At 45.0% G+C, this 14,372-nt stretch overlaps 1 protein-coding gene across 3 annotated transcripts; it reads left to right on the top strand.

Annotated features, from left to right (window-relative positions):
• The first annotated feature begins 2,689 nt into the window (after positions 1-2,689).
• LOC310902229 (lysozyme g-like) lies at positions 2,690-13,172 on the top strand. Of its 3 annotated transcripts, none has more exons than XM_083843441.1 (6): positions 2,690-2,747; positions 9,463-9,537; positions 10,159-10,248; positions 10,616-10,812; positions 11,077-11,215; positions 12,050-13,172. In XM_083843441.1, the coding sequence occupies exons 2-6, from the start codon at positions 9,495-9,497 to the stop codon at positions 12,178-12,180; spliced, it is 600 nt and encodes a 199-aa protein (XP_083699567.1). In that variant the 5' UTR covers positions 2,690-2,747; positions 9,463-9,494; the 3' UTR covers positions 12,181-13,172. The 3 variants fall into 3 exon arrangements, with proteins under 3 accessions (XP_083699567.1, XP_083699566.1, XP_083699568.1); XM_083843440.1 differs by lacking the exon at positions 2,690-2,747 and adding an exon at positions 8,102-8,129; XM_083843442.1 differs by lacking the exon at positions 2,690-2,747 and adding an exon at positions 8,320-8,341.
• Positions 13,173-14,372: the final 1,200 nt, after the last annotated feature.

The following is a 14,372-nucleotide window of genomic DNA, read 5'->3' as shown; positions in this document are numbered from 1 at the left end:
ACAGTTCTGTCGGACATTAAGGCATCGCTTTGAGAAAGTAATCAGCTTCGGATGTATGCAGCCACATGTTAGTGTACTAGAAGCTGGAAGTAGGCTTGCTTCAAGTTGATCTCATTTTCAGTGCAGAAACTAAATGAACAAGTAAGTGTTCTTTTTTGCATCTGGTTGCATGGAATTAAATTTAGGGAACTAATATTCCAGCAGTCTTGCTAGGAGTGCCTTAGCAGGACTTAACTCTGAGCCCTAATTACATTGTCTAGGCTGTGGGAATATTAAATCATGTTTAAAATTGTTGCATTCTCTCTGGAAATGCATTTAGGCAGTAGCTCGTTAGGTTTCTGACATACTGTGGTGTTAAAGGTTACTCAGTTCCACGTGTGAACAGTCCCGTTACAAACTTGGTGCAAATGTTAGTTGGAGGCAGTGGTTTCATGGCAGTTGATATTTTTTTTCTAGGTTAATCTTCATTTTGAACTGTTCCTTCTTCTGGCTTCTAGTAGGGCCACACAAGCTCCTGTGGTGATACAAGGAGTCCACAGGAATGTGCAGCTTGGATAAAAGGGGGGGGTTGAGTGTATACTAGTTAGTTTAAACTATTTTGAAGTCGCAGTGTCATAGATGGATCTGTCTGCTTCAGATCTTTACTTTTACATCTGCTTTCTCCCTTTTCTGTCTTGAATGAAGATTTAAACTGTCACTGAATGGTCCTCTTGGTGAGTTTTCCATTCTTGATCTGCATACTGTGATATAAACAATCCAAATCCATTGATTTTGTTTTGGGTGGGATGTAGAGATTCTTTAAAATGTGGAAAATTCTTTGAGTATGGAGGAACAATTTTTTTCTTCTGAGGTAAAGCTCAGGAGGTACAGAGGTACAGATTGAATAGTGAAATGTCCATGATACTAAGACGTGCTTCAGCAAGCTAGAAGAGCAAACAATACAAAGAACATTAATTGAACAGAATGTCAGCTGTACAAACTTGAAAATCACGAAGCTTGGCTTTGTCAACACTGATGTAGAGGCAATAAAGCTGACAAAAAAAGGCATTGAGGACACACGATATCTAGAAAATGCAGGGGTTGTGTGTCATCAGTTGCTTACAGCTGCAGGATGGTGTATGTAAGGCCGTGACTAACTGGGACTCCTGAACCCAGGCTAATCACAAAATGGTGCCTGGCCTGGCACGTGTCAGCCGTGAAAGGGTGTTACGCAATGAAGAGATGAGAAAATGTTCACATGCGGCCCTTGGAGTTATGGGGCTTGAGCATGTAACATTAGCAGCGATTAGTGCTTGACTCTGTGCTTGATGCTTCCGTGAAGTAATCCTTAATGCATGGGGAAAATAACAACTGGCCAAGGTCGGCGCTGCTCAGCTCTTAATGCCGGGTGATGTGAACTTGTCTGTGCGCTGATCCTCGACTGAGCCCACGTCGTGCTTGGGATGCTCTGAGTGAGGAATCCACCCAAAAATTAAATGGAGCTTTGGGATTTGAGAAGCGTGGAGAAGTTCAGACCTTGAAAGAGGTTGGATGAGATGCAGGTTCTGGAGCCGGTAAAAAATTAGCAGCTGCTCTCAGACCCCTGGTAGGTTGGGCCCCCCGTGTTTGTGGTAGAGGCCACTGAGGAAGGCAGACTGATGAATTGATCCCTTCCAGTCCTGTGTTCCAAGTTATCCACGTTGTGCTATTTTCCTTCTGGAAGTTCCAAAAGGAATACTTTTCTATAGAAATTTCTATAGGAAATTCAGGTTTTGAACAGCCAGAATGTTGACACTGCCATTTTCCTCTTACACACACGCCTACATGTATGCGTGCACACATAAAATTGATGCAAAAATAATCTGGCTTCTGGACTCATTGCATACTCAATAGCTGTACTCTGCTTTTTCTGAAGGGATTTTCTGTCAGTAATTGGTTGATCCATCTTTTTAGAGTAGCTGTATCCAACAGCTAGAGAGTCAGGATTATATTCCTGAGTTTAAAAGCCTCTGGGAATTGGAATTGGAGCATATTTGATATTATTGGGTGTTGCTCTTGATCCCTCTTTTAAAGAGTAAATAGATAAATAGGTAAATAGTTCCTCCACATCTGAGCAAATCGTTGCTCTGAAGGTCTAGCCTGATCCTTTGTTCTTGGGGAGCCTTCAATGTTAACTCTCACAAACACGACTGCGGAGATCTTGGATGTTCCAGTCTCCCAGACGCTCCTTTTTATCCATCCTCTGGAGAGTCCCATCCTGTATCAGGTGTGAGAAAGGGGATGTATGCTCATACCCTTTTCATCCGTTTAAGCTAACACATCAAACAGGCTAAAGTAGTACAAAACCATCACAAAATAAAAAGTTCAAATTTGGTGAATTAATTTCAAGGGCGTGTACGCTGACAGATACTAGATGCTTTTTGTTGAAAAGGGGGTAGTAAGAAAACCTGCTTTTAGAGGTCCCGCGCAATGCGTACTCTTAAGGCTATGTTTTTTCGACTAGCTATTACAGCCAGGGGTTGAGCTACCTGAAATAAAGCACCACTGCTCCGGGAGCCGCGTAACTGTGTCACCTCAGCATTGAACCTATCTTGTTAGGCTTTGCGTTTTTGAGCACAGCCTGTTCAAACATCATCTGCCCTGTGGTATGATTTCAACATCAGACTCCTCTTAAATATGTTTGGACCTAACTAACTTATCTTCTGCACAGACCACGCAATCTTCAGTAAACGCTGTTTTTTCCCAAGATGGCATTGTATGAAAATCAGGTGAGTACACCATATAAAAACAAATTAATTCCTCTCCTGTTCTTCCTCCTTGCTAATTATTTCTCTTGTAAGTGTGCTGCCCTAGAAAAAAATGTCAGAAAGTGTTTCCTGTTTGGTTTCCAAAGTGTTGACAGCCCTCGGTGCTTTGTATCATGAATTCCAGGCACACAGAAAAGCTCGTAATAGTTATCATGATTAATGGGTAAAGTTAATTATTCATAGATGTTACTTTGCCATCCCTGTGAGTCACTAATGTACTATCCTCATTTTATACGTGGGAGACTAAAACAAGATTAGTTTTGCTGGAGGAGGACCTGGGCACATCAAGAACTAGGTGCTCCACTATCTCATTTCAGCCGCTTCCTGAAATCCATATTTTGGGAGTAGGTTTGTCGGTTTTCTCTGGTGCCCCAGGATAGGATTCAAGGCATCCAGAAGGCTGCCAGAGCGAGCTGCTCCATGAAATGTTTTGCCCAGCTGCAGCATTTCTCTCTGCCCTCGCTTCCGAAGCTTTGTACAACCTAGCGTAAGGCTTGTGGGATTGGAAAGAGGGAGTACGAGAAAACGTGACTTTGTAGCTTATGGATCTGAGAGAGGTTGAGGTTCTCTTCCCTACTCCCAGAGCTTTGTGTGTTTTCCACAGTTAGGGTGTTGGTGTTTTGTTTTAATTCCCCATGTAATATAAATGCCAGTGTTCTCAGGAACATGGAGCTGATGCAGCTGCGCCCCTTGGCACTGAAAGACCTCGCTGCCAGGCTACAGGGCCCTTCCCTTGTCTTCCCCACGGCTTCTTCTGCAGCTGGTGTGCAGTAACACAACCTCCACGGGCCGAAAAGCGAACACCCGTGCATCTGGTCTCGGTGAGGCGCGTAAGTGCTTTACCCAAAAGGGAGTTCAGTGGGGGTTTCTGCCTTCACGAGGGTATCTTCCAGCCAAAATTGGTCCTGCTACTGCCGTGGCTGGTTTAAACAGAGTAGGCACCACAGCCTATTTTTGCGAGTAAATGCATGAGTGTGGGCTGCAACTCCCATCCACGCAGGGATTTTGACACCGGGACACAACGACCAGAGCGCAGACTTTAGGAGGTAAGGACCACGCTGCTCTGGCTGGGCCACTTTAGACTTGCACAGGAGCAAAGTGCATCTTAGTGGAGTAACTGGAACACAGCTTTGGAGCATGACAGATGCCTCATGAGCTCACACCCTCTCATGGCTTGAACTCCAAATGACTTCTTTTGGGTAATATTTCTGTGTCTACACTGGGATATGAACCAAAGTCTCCTAAGATCCAGTCCAGTGAGCAATTTACTAGACCTTCCCTATGGTAAAATTCAAAGTCTTATTTTAGAGAACAGAAGGAAAAATATATATGCTGTTTCTTCTTTTCATAAATACCTCTGGTCTTAGTTTTCTTACACAATGGCTAGAGAGAGGCTTTGTGCAGCGTGAGCTGTTTCGGTGCCAACCCGTGTTCTTCAGTACAGCAAGATAAGGAAGGAGACTGCCCCTCAGCAGCTGTTATCTCAAAGCACAGTGAAAACTGAGCCTCGTGTCTCACAAATTTGAAGCCTGTTTCACTTCACTTTTGCTATTGTTACTCAAAGGTATATTAGATGCAGAAAAGAAATGCTATTATTAACTTGTCCTTGTCTCTTTAAACACTGGGAGAGACATCTCTAGAGGATTTGCCTGAGATGAAAGGCGTGGGTCTAAAACAAGCCCATGAGGGGAGGCTACAGATGCACCTTTAACTGGCCAGTTAGTGCGAGGCATCCAGCATGCATCAGTTGGCATGGGCAGCTTCCCTATAAAGTAGTTGTAAAGTCTGTGAATACCTGGTGTTACCTATAATTACATCCCAGACAAAAGGGATAGCCTGAGAAATGCATCTGCCAGGTGATGTTATGAAACCGGAGTTGAAACGCATAAAAGAGGCGGTAATTAGCACGGATATTGTTCCAGGTGGTTTTAGATAGTATTCTCACCATCCCTTGGAACATGACGATATAGCCCTCAGCCTGGCGGAGAACGATATGCAATACGTAATGCTGCTCAAAATGATACTGCGTTTTGATTACACCTCGATTAAATGTGGGGAAAAAAAAGTGGTAGATCATGTGGCATGAGAAAACAAAACAAAAAGGGTGAAAATCTGTGAGTAGAAAAGAACTAGTGGTATTGAGTCTTGTGCTCTTGTGTGTGTTGAATGCTTTACATCTCAGGTGCACTCCCTTCTAGCTTATGTAAAATTGGCATAAACTGCTGTTCTGGAGGGTAGCATCTTTTGACCACTCTGCACTCCCTTCAGTTCAGTGTAACTAACAACTCTCAGTGAAAAAACATGGGGAAGCTGTGTCTGTGGTGCCTGAACGCAGCTGATTACCAGGGTCTGACTGTCAGTACCAGGCAGCTTTTCTGCTTCTTAATCTTAGGAAGATGCAGATACCATCCAATAAGTGAATGCAACCTTCCATCCCCTCCCTCTTCTTCACACACTCCATTGAATGAAATCCATCAGAAAGCAAGGCATCCTTTTTGCTTAAAAATTACACAACAGCAAAACGGGCTTCAAATTATGTTGTAGGTGGGTTTAGTAGTAGTAGTAGTAGTAGTAGTAATAGTAGTAGTAGTAGTAGTAGTGTTTTCTTTGTATTCATTTAATAATAACATCATATTTCCATGGCTTTCATATCCTTTCCCTACTAGCAACCATAAGGGCAAGCAACTTGTTGTCCTTCTAAATAAGTCTCCGAGTATCATACGAATCCAAAAACTTGTGCTTCTAAACAAAAGGGCAAGAATAATAAAGAAATATATAAGAAGAGGTATGATAAAGTTATGAGAGAAGGCAACGTTTAGGAACATCAGTCCAGTGCATTACAGTGTATCTCTTTACAAAGTCCAGTCGCTTAGAAAGACCTGCTTTAGTCACGTACACAAAGATGCCTCCTAATTCATCCCCTCTTCAACCTATCAAAAGTAGCATCAACTAACAAAGAGCAGCATCAATTACAGCTGCGTCGTCATCCCTCCTGTCGGTCGGAGGTAGATTTTATCTGGCACTTGGCATCATTTTCCAAATTAAATCTAGCACAAAAATGAAAAACGCTGCTGCGCTGGTGGCAGGTGCGGCTCGCTCTCATTAAGTGGTTCACCTGGATCTGCTGCTCTGGGTTTACACCGAGCAGACCAGAAATCTTGCTTTCTGACTTCCTGCAGGTCCCTTCACATGGTGGTGCCCTGGACAAGCACGCTGGCTTAGAGCCCTGCCACATTCAGCTACGTGAGCATGACCTTGTTTCCACAAAGGCTGCCTGCTTTCTGCATTCGGTTGAGGAGACGGCAGTCAGCAAATTTTGTGTAGATAGAGAAGTGTTTAGCACGAAAAAATCTCATTCATAATGCTGCTGAGAAAATGACCTCTTATTTGGCCTTATACTGGAAATGGTGTGACTACAAAGAGTCTGCTGTGGGGATCTAACAGCATACAGCAGCATAGATAAAAATAATTGTATTTTAAAAATAGCATCCACAATTCAATAAGTAAATAAACAACAATGCAATGCAGAGCAGGCATTAAGAATTCATGTGACAGTACTGTGAATTGTAAAGAAAATCTTTGTGTGGGCAATAAATGAGAGAGAACATACATAACAAAAAAAATCAGTATTTAAACTGAAAACTCTCTTAAGGACCATTAATGAATGACAGACCCATTAGGAAAGAAATCTTACCTACGATCAGAGGGTACTTTCCAAGAGGAAAAAAGTCCCAAATCATCAACTTGAATGCAGAACGCAGGTTCAGTGACAGAGGAAGACTGGTTTATTACCACTAATACAATGCCATCTTTATAAAAGGTAGCTGGATGTCAGCACACAAATATTTCCATCTATTTGAGAGAATGCATCTCTTTCCAATACAGATCATCTTGTTCTGTAGGAGGCAAATGAATGTATCTACTGGTTTTGTTGCCATCAAGCTGTGGACTCTGGCCTCTTCCCAGCTTGTTTCTTCTGTCTTTCCTCTCCTCCAGCATTTCTTTGGTCGCTGTTCGCTTTGGAAATGTTTACAGCCACATTGTACATGTGATGGCTCTATTTTCTACCTGTTATTTCCAAAGATACCACATAGATTAGTACCTTATGTCTAATGTTACCTTGAATTATTTAAAATCTTACACTGTAGTAAAAGAATTAAGATTTAGTCTCATCCAAGACACAATAACAAGATACCAGGTTTGCACATGAAGAATGAATGCCTAGCCATTTTGTGGTCTTTGGATAGACTTCTATTATTTCAATGTTTTCGCCCAAATAAACGAGTGACTTCAGACTCACCTGAACTAACAACCCAACCCTTGTGTAACAACAGGGCCAGATTCTCCCGTGGAGCTTCCCTCCTTCTTACTAATGCAAGATCTAAGTCCTTGATAGCTGTATTCAGGGATTTTAAGGTGACAAGGCCCACTTGATCATCACCCGCGCTTTAACGACTAATAACCATCGCTTGTTTTGAACTTAGAAATGTGTATCTGTCCAGAATAGTGTTTCATACTCAGCAGGTCTAAAGCACAAAGGAGAGGGAAAAAAGGGGGAATACATTGATTTCGCATTTATTAAATAATGAAAAGAAAGCTATTTGAAGGAAATCTTGCTTTCCTAGCCTCCACCTGTGCTAGGCAGAGTCTGGTGAAGAGAAAAATGTGGGGAGGGAGACAGGCTTAGAGGCCCCTGGCCTCCCAGACAAGCTTTCAGTCTCCTAGTTGGTTTTAGTAACTTACACATGCAAAAAGTGTCTCTGCCACACAGTGCAAGTCTGTCCCAGACCCTCTGTGAGCCCACACTGTCTTCAGCTGCTGGGATATCAGTACCCTTCCTCCTTGTCTCAGCAGCAGCAGCCCTTTTTGGAAATCATGTGAAAGTATGATACTCAATTAAAAGCTTTCCAATCTAAACTCCCTGGGGAGACAGGACAAAAACTCTTCCCAAAATGTGCCCAGACTGATCTGAGATGTAAAGGAAGGAGGGCACCAGGCAGGGATCTGAATTTTGCCTGGCCTCTGCCACTGATTCACTGCAATGCTTTCTGTAAGTCATTTATGGAGCATCAGTGTAGTCACTGATGGAAGAAAAACAATATTTATTTCCTTTCACAGAATTGTCCTGAGTCTTACTAACAACTGCTTGTGCAAATCTTTGGATGAAAGGAAACATAAGAGTTCAAAGCTCTTATTATATATTACCTGTTACACTTTATAACAAATGTCATCACACTAAACAGGAATTAACATTCCAAAACCCAGAGGGTGGGTACCTTTTCATACCCATATATATAAAAGTCATCAAGTGACCTGCCTCAGAGGAAGGCTGATTGAAGACAGGTGAGTCTGAATCCACTCAGAGAATATCTCTTTAGATGTAGAAGCCTTGATTTTTGCTTTGATTTGTCATTTTGTTAATTTTGTGATCATTTCCTTGTTTCTACTTAAGACTTGGGGTGATTTTTGTGATGGGACTGAAAAATATGTCTGATAACTTAAAATTTTATAACATGAGATTTTTTTTTTGAAACAGCTACAAACTGTAGCATTAGGTATGGATTTGCCATTGAATTAAGAGGTATTGGTTCAGGCTGCAGTGATCCAGGCTTGCAAATACTTGGTGTTAGGACTCAGAGTGAGCTGCTGAGAACATACCCAGCTCAGGCAGCGGGCATTTGCTGGACTGAATAATCTCTCTCAGGGCAAGGGAGTCTTTCTGATGACATTGGTGGCCTGTTTGTGTTTGGGCATCCGTGCAGTCTGGTTTATAGTGGAAATACCTATTAGACTGGAGAAAAGGTCAGGCATTACTAAAATCAATAAGGCATTTTCAGGTGTTAATAGCATTGCAGGATGACTGCCTGCAAGGCTCATGGCATTGTTTCGTACTCAAAATATTCTTGGGGAAAAAAAAAAAAAGGCATTTCTAAGCTGTAAAACCTGCTCAGTTAAATGCCCTCTCCAGCAAGGCAAGTGCAATCAATGTGTTTTTTTCCAGCCGATAACTATTATCTGACGATGTTTTGGAATTTTATTAATAAACACAAGAGGCATTCATTACTAAAGTGATTATCTGCCGTTGTCACACACAGGAATTAATGCAGAAATATTACTTTACCAGCAAAACCTTGGAACTGCCTTGCATGCTCTCAGCAGCGAAATGAGGGCTGTATTGCTTGATTTTTGGCAACATGTTTTTCCCAAAGCCTAACAAAAACCACATTGCCTTTTGAACAGAGAGTTCTATGCACTCTGTAGTACACTGGATGTCAAACACCTGTATATTTAAAGCAAATGTACTGTGCCTCCTCATTATAAAGACATGCTGTGGGTGTTCAAGAGGGGCCATGAGAGCAAGCAATGGGCTAAAAAAATCCCTGCTGGCCCTGGCCACAGGTTTGGTGCTTCCTTTTTGATGTGATGGTGATGGCAAGGTGGCACATGAGATGGAGGAGCCGTCCCTCCAAAAACTCCCAAATAATTAGGAAATAAGAAGCAGACAGGGCTCCATCACCCACCTCTCCTGCCACCACCATCCTCTGAAGCCAGCAGCTGCCAGGAGAGCCCAGGGCTCGGGAGGACCAGGGGGAGCTCTTGGCATTCACATTTTGTTCCAGGGCTGTTGAATTCCACCATCAACTTCTTCACGTTTTGCACCTTGCTGTGTTTTCAGGTGTCCTGGGGCAGCGGAGGAGAGCCATCACCATGGTCCCCGCGCTGCTCTTGCTGGGCCTTTTGGCCCTGATCGGTGAGCCTGGGCGTGGGTTTGGTTTGCTGGGGAAAGCACCCTGCCCTGAACTCTTTGCAGAGTCACAGACATACCCAGCTAGCCTTGTCTGACCTCTCTGCCTACTCAGAAACGGTCTCCCAAATGTCACGGGCTGTTTGATGGAGCCTATTCGTTTCTCAGTTACTGAGGAAATTTGGGTAATTTGCCCAAGGCACACACTCCCCTCAGCTAATTCCCCATGAGGTTGTGGGGACACACGGGAGATGTTCCCATCTGAGGGGTGCTGGGCATCGGGGGGCCTCGGACAGGGAGAGGCCTCTGAGATAAATGTGGAGCCTTGTGGCTCCTTCCCCCACGCCAGCTTTTAGGCCTAGCAGGGCAGACGCCTATTTGTGTAAATCATCATTAGTTTAATTTGCTTCAACCTATTCAAGTAGAAAAGAACAAATTCCTGTTCTCTGTCACTGGTTATGTCACTGACAGGGAGCAGTGGCCACGATATACGCTTGGCCAGCACAAGGTGGTTTGGATTACAGGCCTGGATGAATGCCTCGTGCTTGACTTGCATTCACCTGCAGCAAGCTGTGTGATATTGCTGTGAGATCTTATGTTTTCAAACACCTCCATTTCATTTTTCAGCTCCGTCTGCGAGTTACAGTTGCTATGGCGATATAAATGCTCTTCAAGCCCCCACGATTTCCTGCACAGCCGTGAGAGCCCCAGACTGCGGTAGGTATCACGCACCGCTTGATTTCTCGGCCTACCTGTACCTGCTGGAGAGATGCTGCGCCTGCCTGTTGTTACCACCAAATTAAATGTGGTGCAGCTATTCAATTAGCCAAAAGGGAGAAAGAAAGCCCTCCCCCCTGCCCCAAAAACATGGCAGGTGCCATGAAGCCTCTAGACTTGGTGGGAAGCGGGAGGGCAAACTCCACAGGCAGGATCCTCAGCTTCTGAGTAGAGGGGGCCGGAGCAAACCCCCACTTCAACCCATGCAGCTCTTCGCCAGCTGGGGCTGTAGCATTAACACCAGCACCCTCCCCAAACCCCGTTTTGTAAGGGCAAGTGGGTAAGGCTGCCTTTCCACCGTCTGCAGGCGTTGCTGCTCTGAGGAGGACGGCGGATGCGGACATCATTCGCCTGAGGAAATACGAGATCCCCATTAAGAGAGTCGCCAGAAACCTGTGCTTGGACCCGGCGCTCATTGCCGCCATCATCTCGCAGGAGAGCCGCGCCGGCCTGCTGCTGGACAACGGCTGGGACCAGGCGCAGCAGAGGTTCGGCCTGATGCAGGTATGGCCACAGGATAGGAGAGAGGAGAGCCCACAAGTGGCAGCACAGCAGGGGCTGCCTGTCTCGGGACTTTGCCTTGGCCTGTGACCCTCCTGTGTTCAACACTCGGACACACTCCCTCTGCAGACAGTGTTTTATCACCTCAGTTTTATCACAAGTAGGGTCGCTACTGTGAATTGTGAACTGGGAGTGTTAAAAACAAGGTGAAGCTACACTGCTGGTTGTGTTCGGAGGGAAACCGATCTTCTTGCTTGACTTTTCCAGATCGACAGGCGCTACCACCAGCCTTACGGGACGTGGGACAGTGAGGAGCACATCAACCAGTGTTCGACCATGCTGGTGCTTGGGATCAATGAAATGCGGGCAAGGCACCCTACCTGGACCTGGGACCAGCAGCTGAGAGGTACAGCATGCCCCATGCAGCAGTGGGGACATACTGGAGGTTACGTGTGGAAACAAAGAGCAACATTGCATTACCGGCACCATCAGGGCATTAAGGGCTGAGATTCCCAAACCAGAAAAAAACAGCCCTCTTCAGCTTTTCACCATCAGCACTTTGGTCTGTGAATTGCACTGCGGTGTGCACATTGAGGTGCTTTCACACAGGTGTAGGTTCAGTGTGATACCCTACACCCTCTTCCCATGGGTTCCTTTTTCATTCCCACACTGCCTTTTTTTTTTTTTTTAATATGAATATTGCAATAAGCTTTCTAATAACAGTTAGTCAACACCAGGTGATCGCTTTTTGTTTCTATGAGGTGAAGGCCTCTGAATGATGGGAGTGCTGTGCATCTGTTGGTGTCACTTTTAAAGGGAAAAGGTCAGCAGCCTGGCAGATTTTATAGCATCTCAGCATCTGTTACTTTTTAAAAAAAAAAAAAAAGTATATTGGGTCAAGGAAGCTTGGGATCCAGGTTTGTTCATCACCCATGTTATCTGTATGCTGCTTTATTCACTCTTTGTTATTTCTTGCTCTCCCATCTTTTTAGACTGCAGCCTTTTGTGGGACCAGCATGCTGTTCCTACCCACCTTTGGAGAGAATCAGGGGTTTCTTAACTATAGAAATAAGCATTTTGCAAAATGAATCACTTTTCAGTAAAAGGACCCAATTAGCAATTTCCCAAGCTGTTGTATATGTTTGATGAGATGCATTGCCCTTTATACTAGGAATTTTTACATTTAAATCTGTATTTCTCATCTATAAGCCCATAATAACTCTTTTTTAACTCTTCCCAGGGGGAATCTGCATGTACCGTGCAAGAATCGGCAACGTCCCGGTCTACGACGAAGACCCCTGCGGCAGAGACAACTACTACGTCAACAGTGTGATCGGGCGGGCCCAGTACTTCAAGAGGCATGGGTTCTAGCTCAGCAACCAACCCCACCACTGACCCTCTCCTCCACGTAGTCTAGCCCAGTAGTGATGGTAGTACCCAAAGCAGTTCCTCCAGGGCTCCTGGCAGGAGCAGTGCTGGTGGTACCAACAAGTTGCTTGCTCCAGCACACCCCAGCTCTCCGGTTGTACAGGGGCACACTCAGTGGTGCCTTCCAGGGGACTGACAGGGGCAACACACCAAGAGCTCAGGGCCCTTAGAAGGCAGATGAGGACATCCCCGCTGGGTGAGGAAGCTCCTTGCATTAGGATCTGAACCTGGGGCTGTTTGTGCATCCCCAATCAAGCAGCTCTCCCTCGGCATGGGCTGTGCTGTTGCCATCTCTTCTCTATGTCCACCTCCTTCCTTCTCCCCGGCCAACGGGAGGGAGAAGCCCCCGAGCTAAGGTCTTCCTCCCCCTTGATGGTGCTGGCTGCTTGGCAATGAAGAGGCTCCTCTCTGAGTCTTTCATCTCTGCACACTTCTGTTAGCTGCTTATTCCTGGGGCCAGCCTTGTGGGGGGAACCACCAAGCATTCTCCTGGTGCTCCCATGAGCCCAGGAGCCCCTTAAGGGCTGGTTACCCCTACAGGGAGAAAAACAGCCTTGCACGAGGGAAATCCTCTAAATGGGAAACGCTACAAGTGCTGTAGTGGGCATGCAAATCACCTTTCTGTTACAGAACCATCCTCTGAGCAGGAGCTGGCCCCAGGTATCCCTGTCCCAGGAGCCGCATTGCAGTAATAGTGCTGGTAAAAAACTCACCACCTTCCCTCCTTTCCTTTGGCGCGTTTGTGCTGGGGCCTGCTGAGTTTAAAAGCGTGCATATCGTCTTCTGTCCTTCTGCCAGGAATCCTGACTTTTAATTAGGAGTGAATTAGCTCTGGGTGTATAAATTCTGTTTGAAAGTATTCTTCAATGTGGATGGGTCTGGGTGCAAATTTTGGTTTAATGAGAATCCAAATAAAGAGAAACGATGTATTCCAATTTTTTTGTTGATTGGCAAACAACTCATCTTTGCAGTTTCACGAGGCCGGGTGGGTAGCAACTTGTGACTCTGGTAAATAACCCAGTGTGGGACTTTCTGAGAAATGAAAGAGGAAACCTGAGCTGCAGAGCAGCGGAAGTGGGCTCAGAGGCAGATGCATGGCAGCCCAAGCCCAGGACAAGGGAACTGGGGCATCCGTGTTTAGTGCTGATCACCATTTCGGGGGCACCAGGGCATCTTCCTGGCAGCTGTCACCACCGCTGGTGTAGAAGATGTGTCTGGTGGTCACTGCTGGTCAGAGCTGACACAGGCAGTGCGAAAGCTGATTTGGAGACAGCTTTTGCAAGCCAGGCAATTTCAGCTCTGTGCTCGGTTTCCTACAATCTCGTCAGTCACTCATCTGCTTACCGTCACGGCAAGGACTGTGAGTAACTGAAGTATTTGCAGGCAAATTCATGCTTTGTCGTCTCTGGAGACCAGAGGGAGCTATAGGGCACCTCTAACATTACTGTGGGTTTTATTTGTTTGTTTGTTTGTTTTTAAGACTACAGGAACAGTTCAGTGTTGAGCCACCGGAGATATTCAGCTATGTATTAATTAGTCTCTAGTGAATTCTGTGCTATACTCAGATAATTTTAGTAAAATGACTACTTTGTAATACAGACTTGTGAGACATAACACACAGTTTCATTATCTCTTCTTGAAACAGCTTACGTAAAATTAATTGAAATCTTTGCTTCATTATGTTATGTAAATCTCTATTATACACACACCTTACACTGTGTGCGACCTATATAAACACTTTTGGTAGAACAATATAAACATCACAAGGGCTGGGGCAGGGAATCTCATTGCTGCCTCTGTCTGCAGAGTTGTTTTTTGAGTTTGGAGGGTGCACAAGAGTGGAGCTTTCTTTGTTCCCCTCACATCACCTTTATTTGCTGCCAGCAAGCTCCATGACACTAGTATGAGTTGCCATCCCTGTGGATCTGTGGACACCTCGGGAGTCCAGTTTCTGCGTGCATTACCTCTGAGGCTGCTGCTTCACATTAAGGTAACACCACCCGAGGGGCTGCAGATCTGCCTGCTGCTTTCTGCAGCATTGCACAAGGAAATGTTTAAAAGTTTATTTAAAGGTCCTGATTTCAGCAGTTCCATATTTTGTTGCACATATTATTTTATGGTATCAGCAGATTGTA

This window comes from Anser anser, assembly GCF_964211835.1.
Source record: "Anser anser genome assembly, chromosome: 1".
Taxonomy (NCBI): Eukaryota; Metazoa; Chordata; class Aves; order Anseriformes; family Anatidae; genus Anser; species Anser anser.
The sequence above is the reverse complement of the archived record's forward strand: the minus strand, read 5'-3'. Positions and strand labels throughout refer to the sequence as shown.

Coding starts and splice junctions, on each gene's coding strand:
- LOC310902229 (XM_083843441.1), top strand. CDS start 9,495: ATGGTCCCCGCGCTGCTCTTGCTGGGCCTTTTGGCCCTGATCG. Junction 10,813..11,076: donor AGAGGTTCGGCCTGATGCAG/GTATGGCCACAG, acceptor TGACTTTTCCAG/ATCGACAGGCGCTACCACCA. Junction 11,216..12,049: donor CTGGGACCAGCAGCTGAGAG/GTACAGCATGCC, acceptor AACTCTTCCCAG/GGGGAATCTGCATGTACCGT.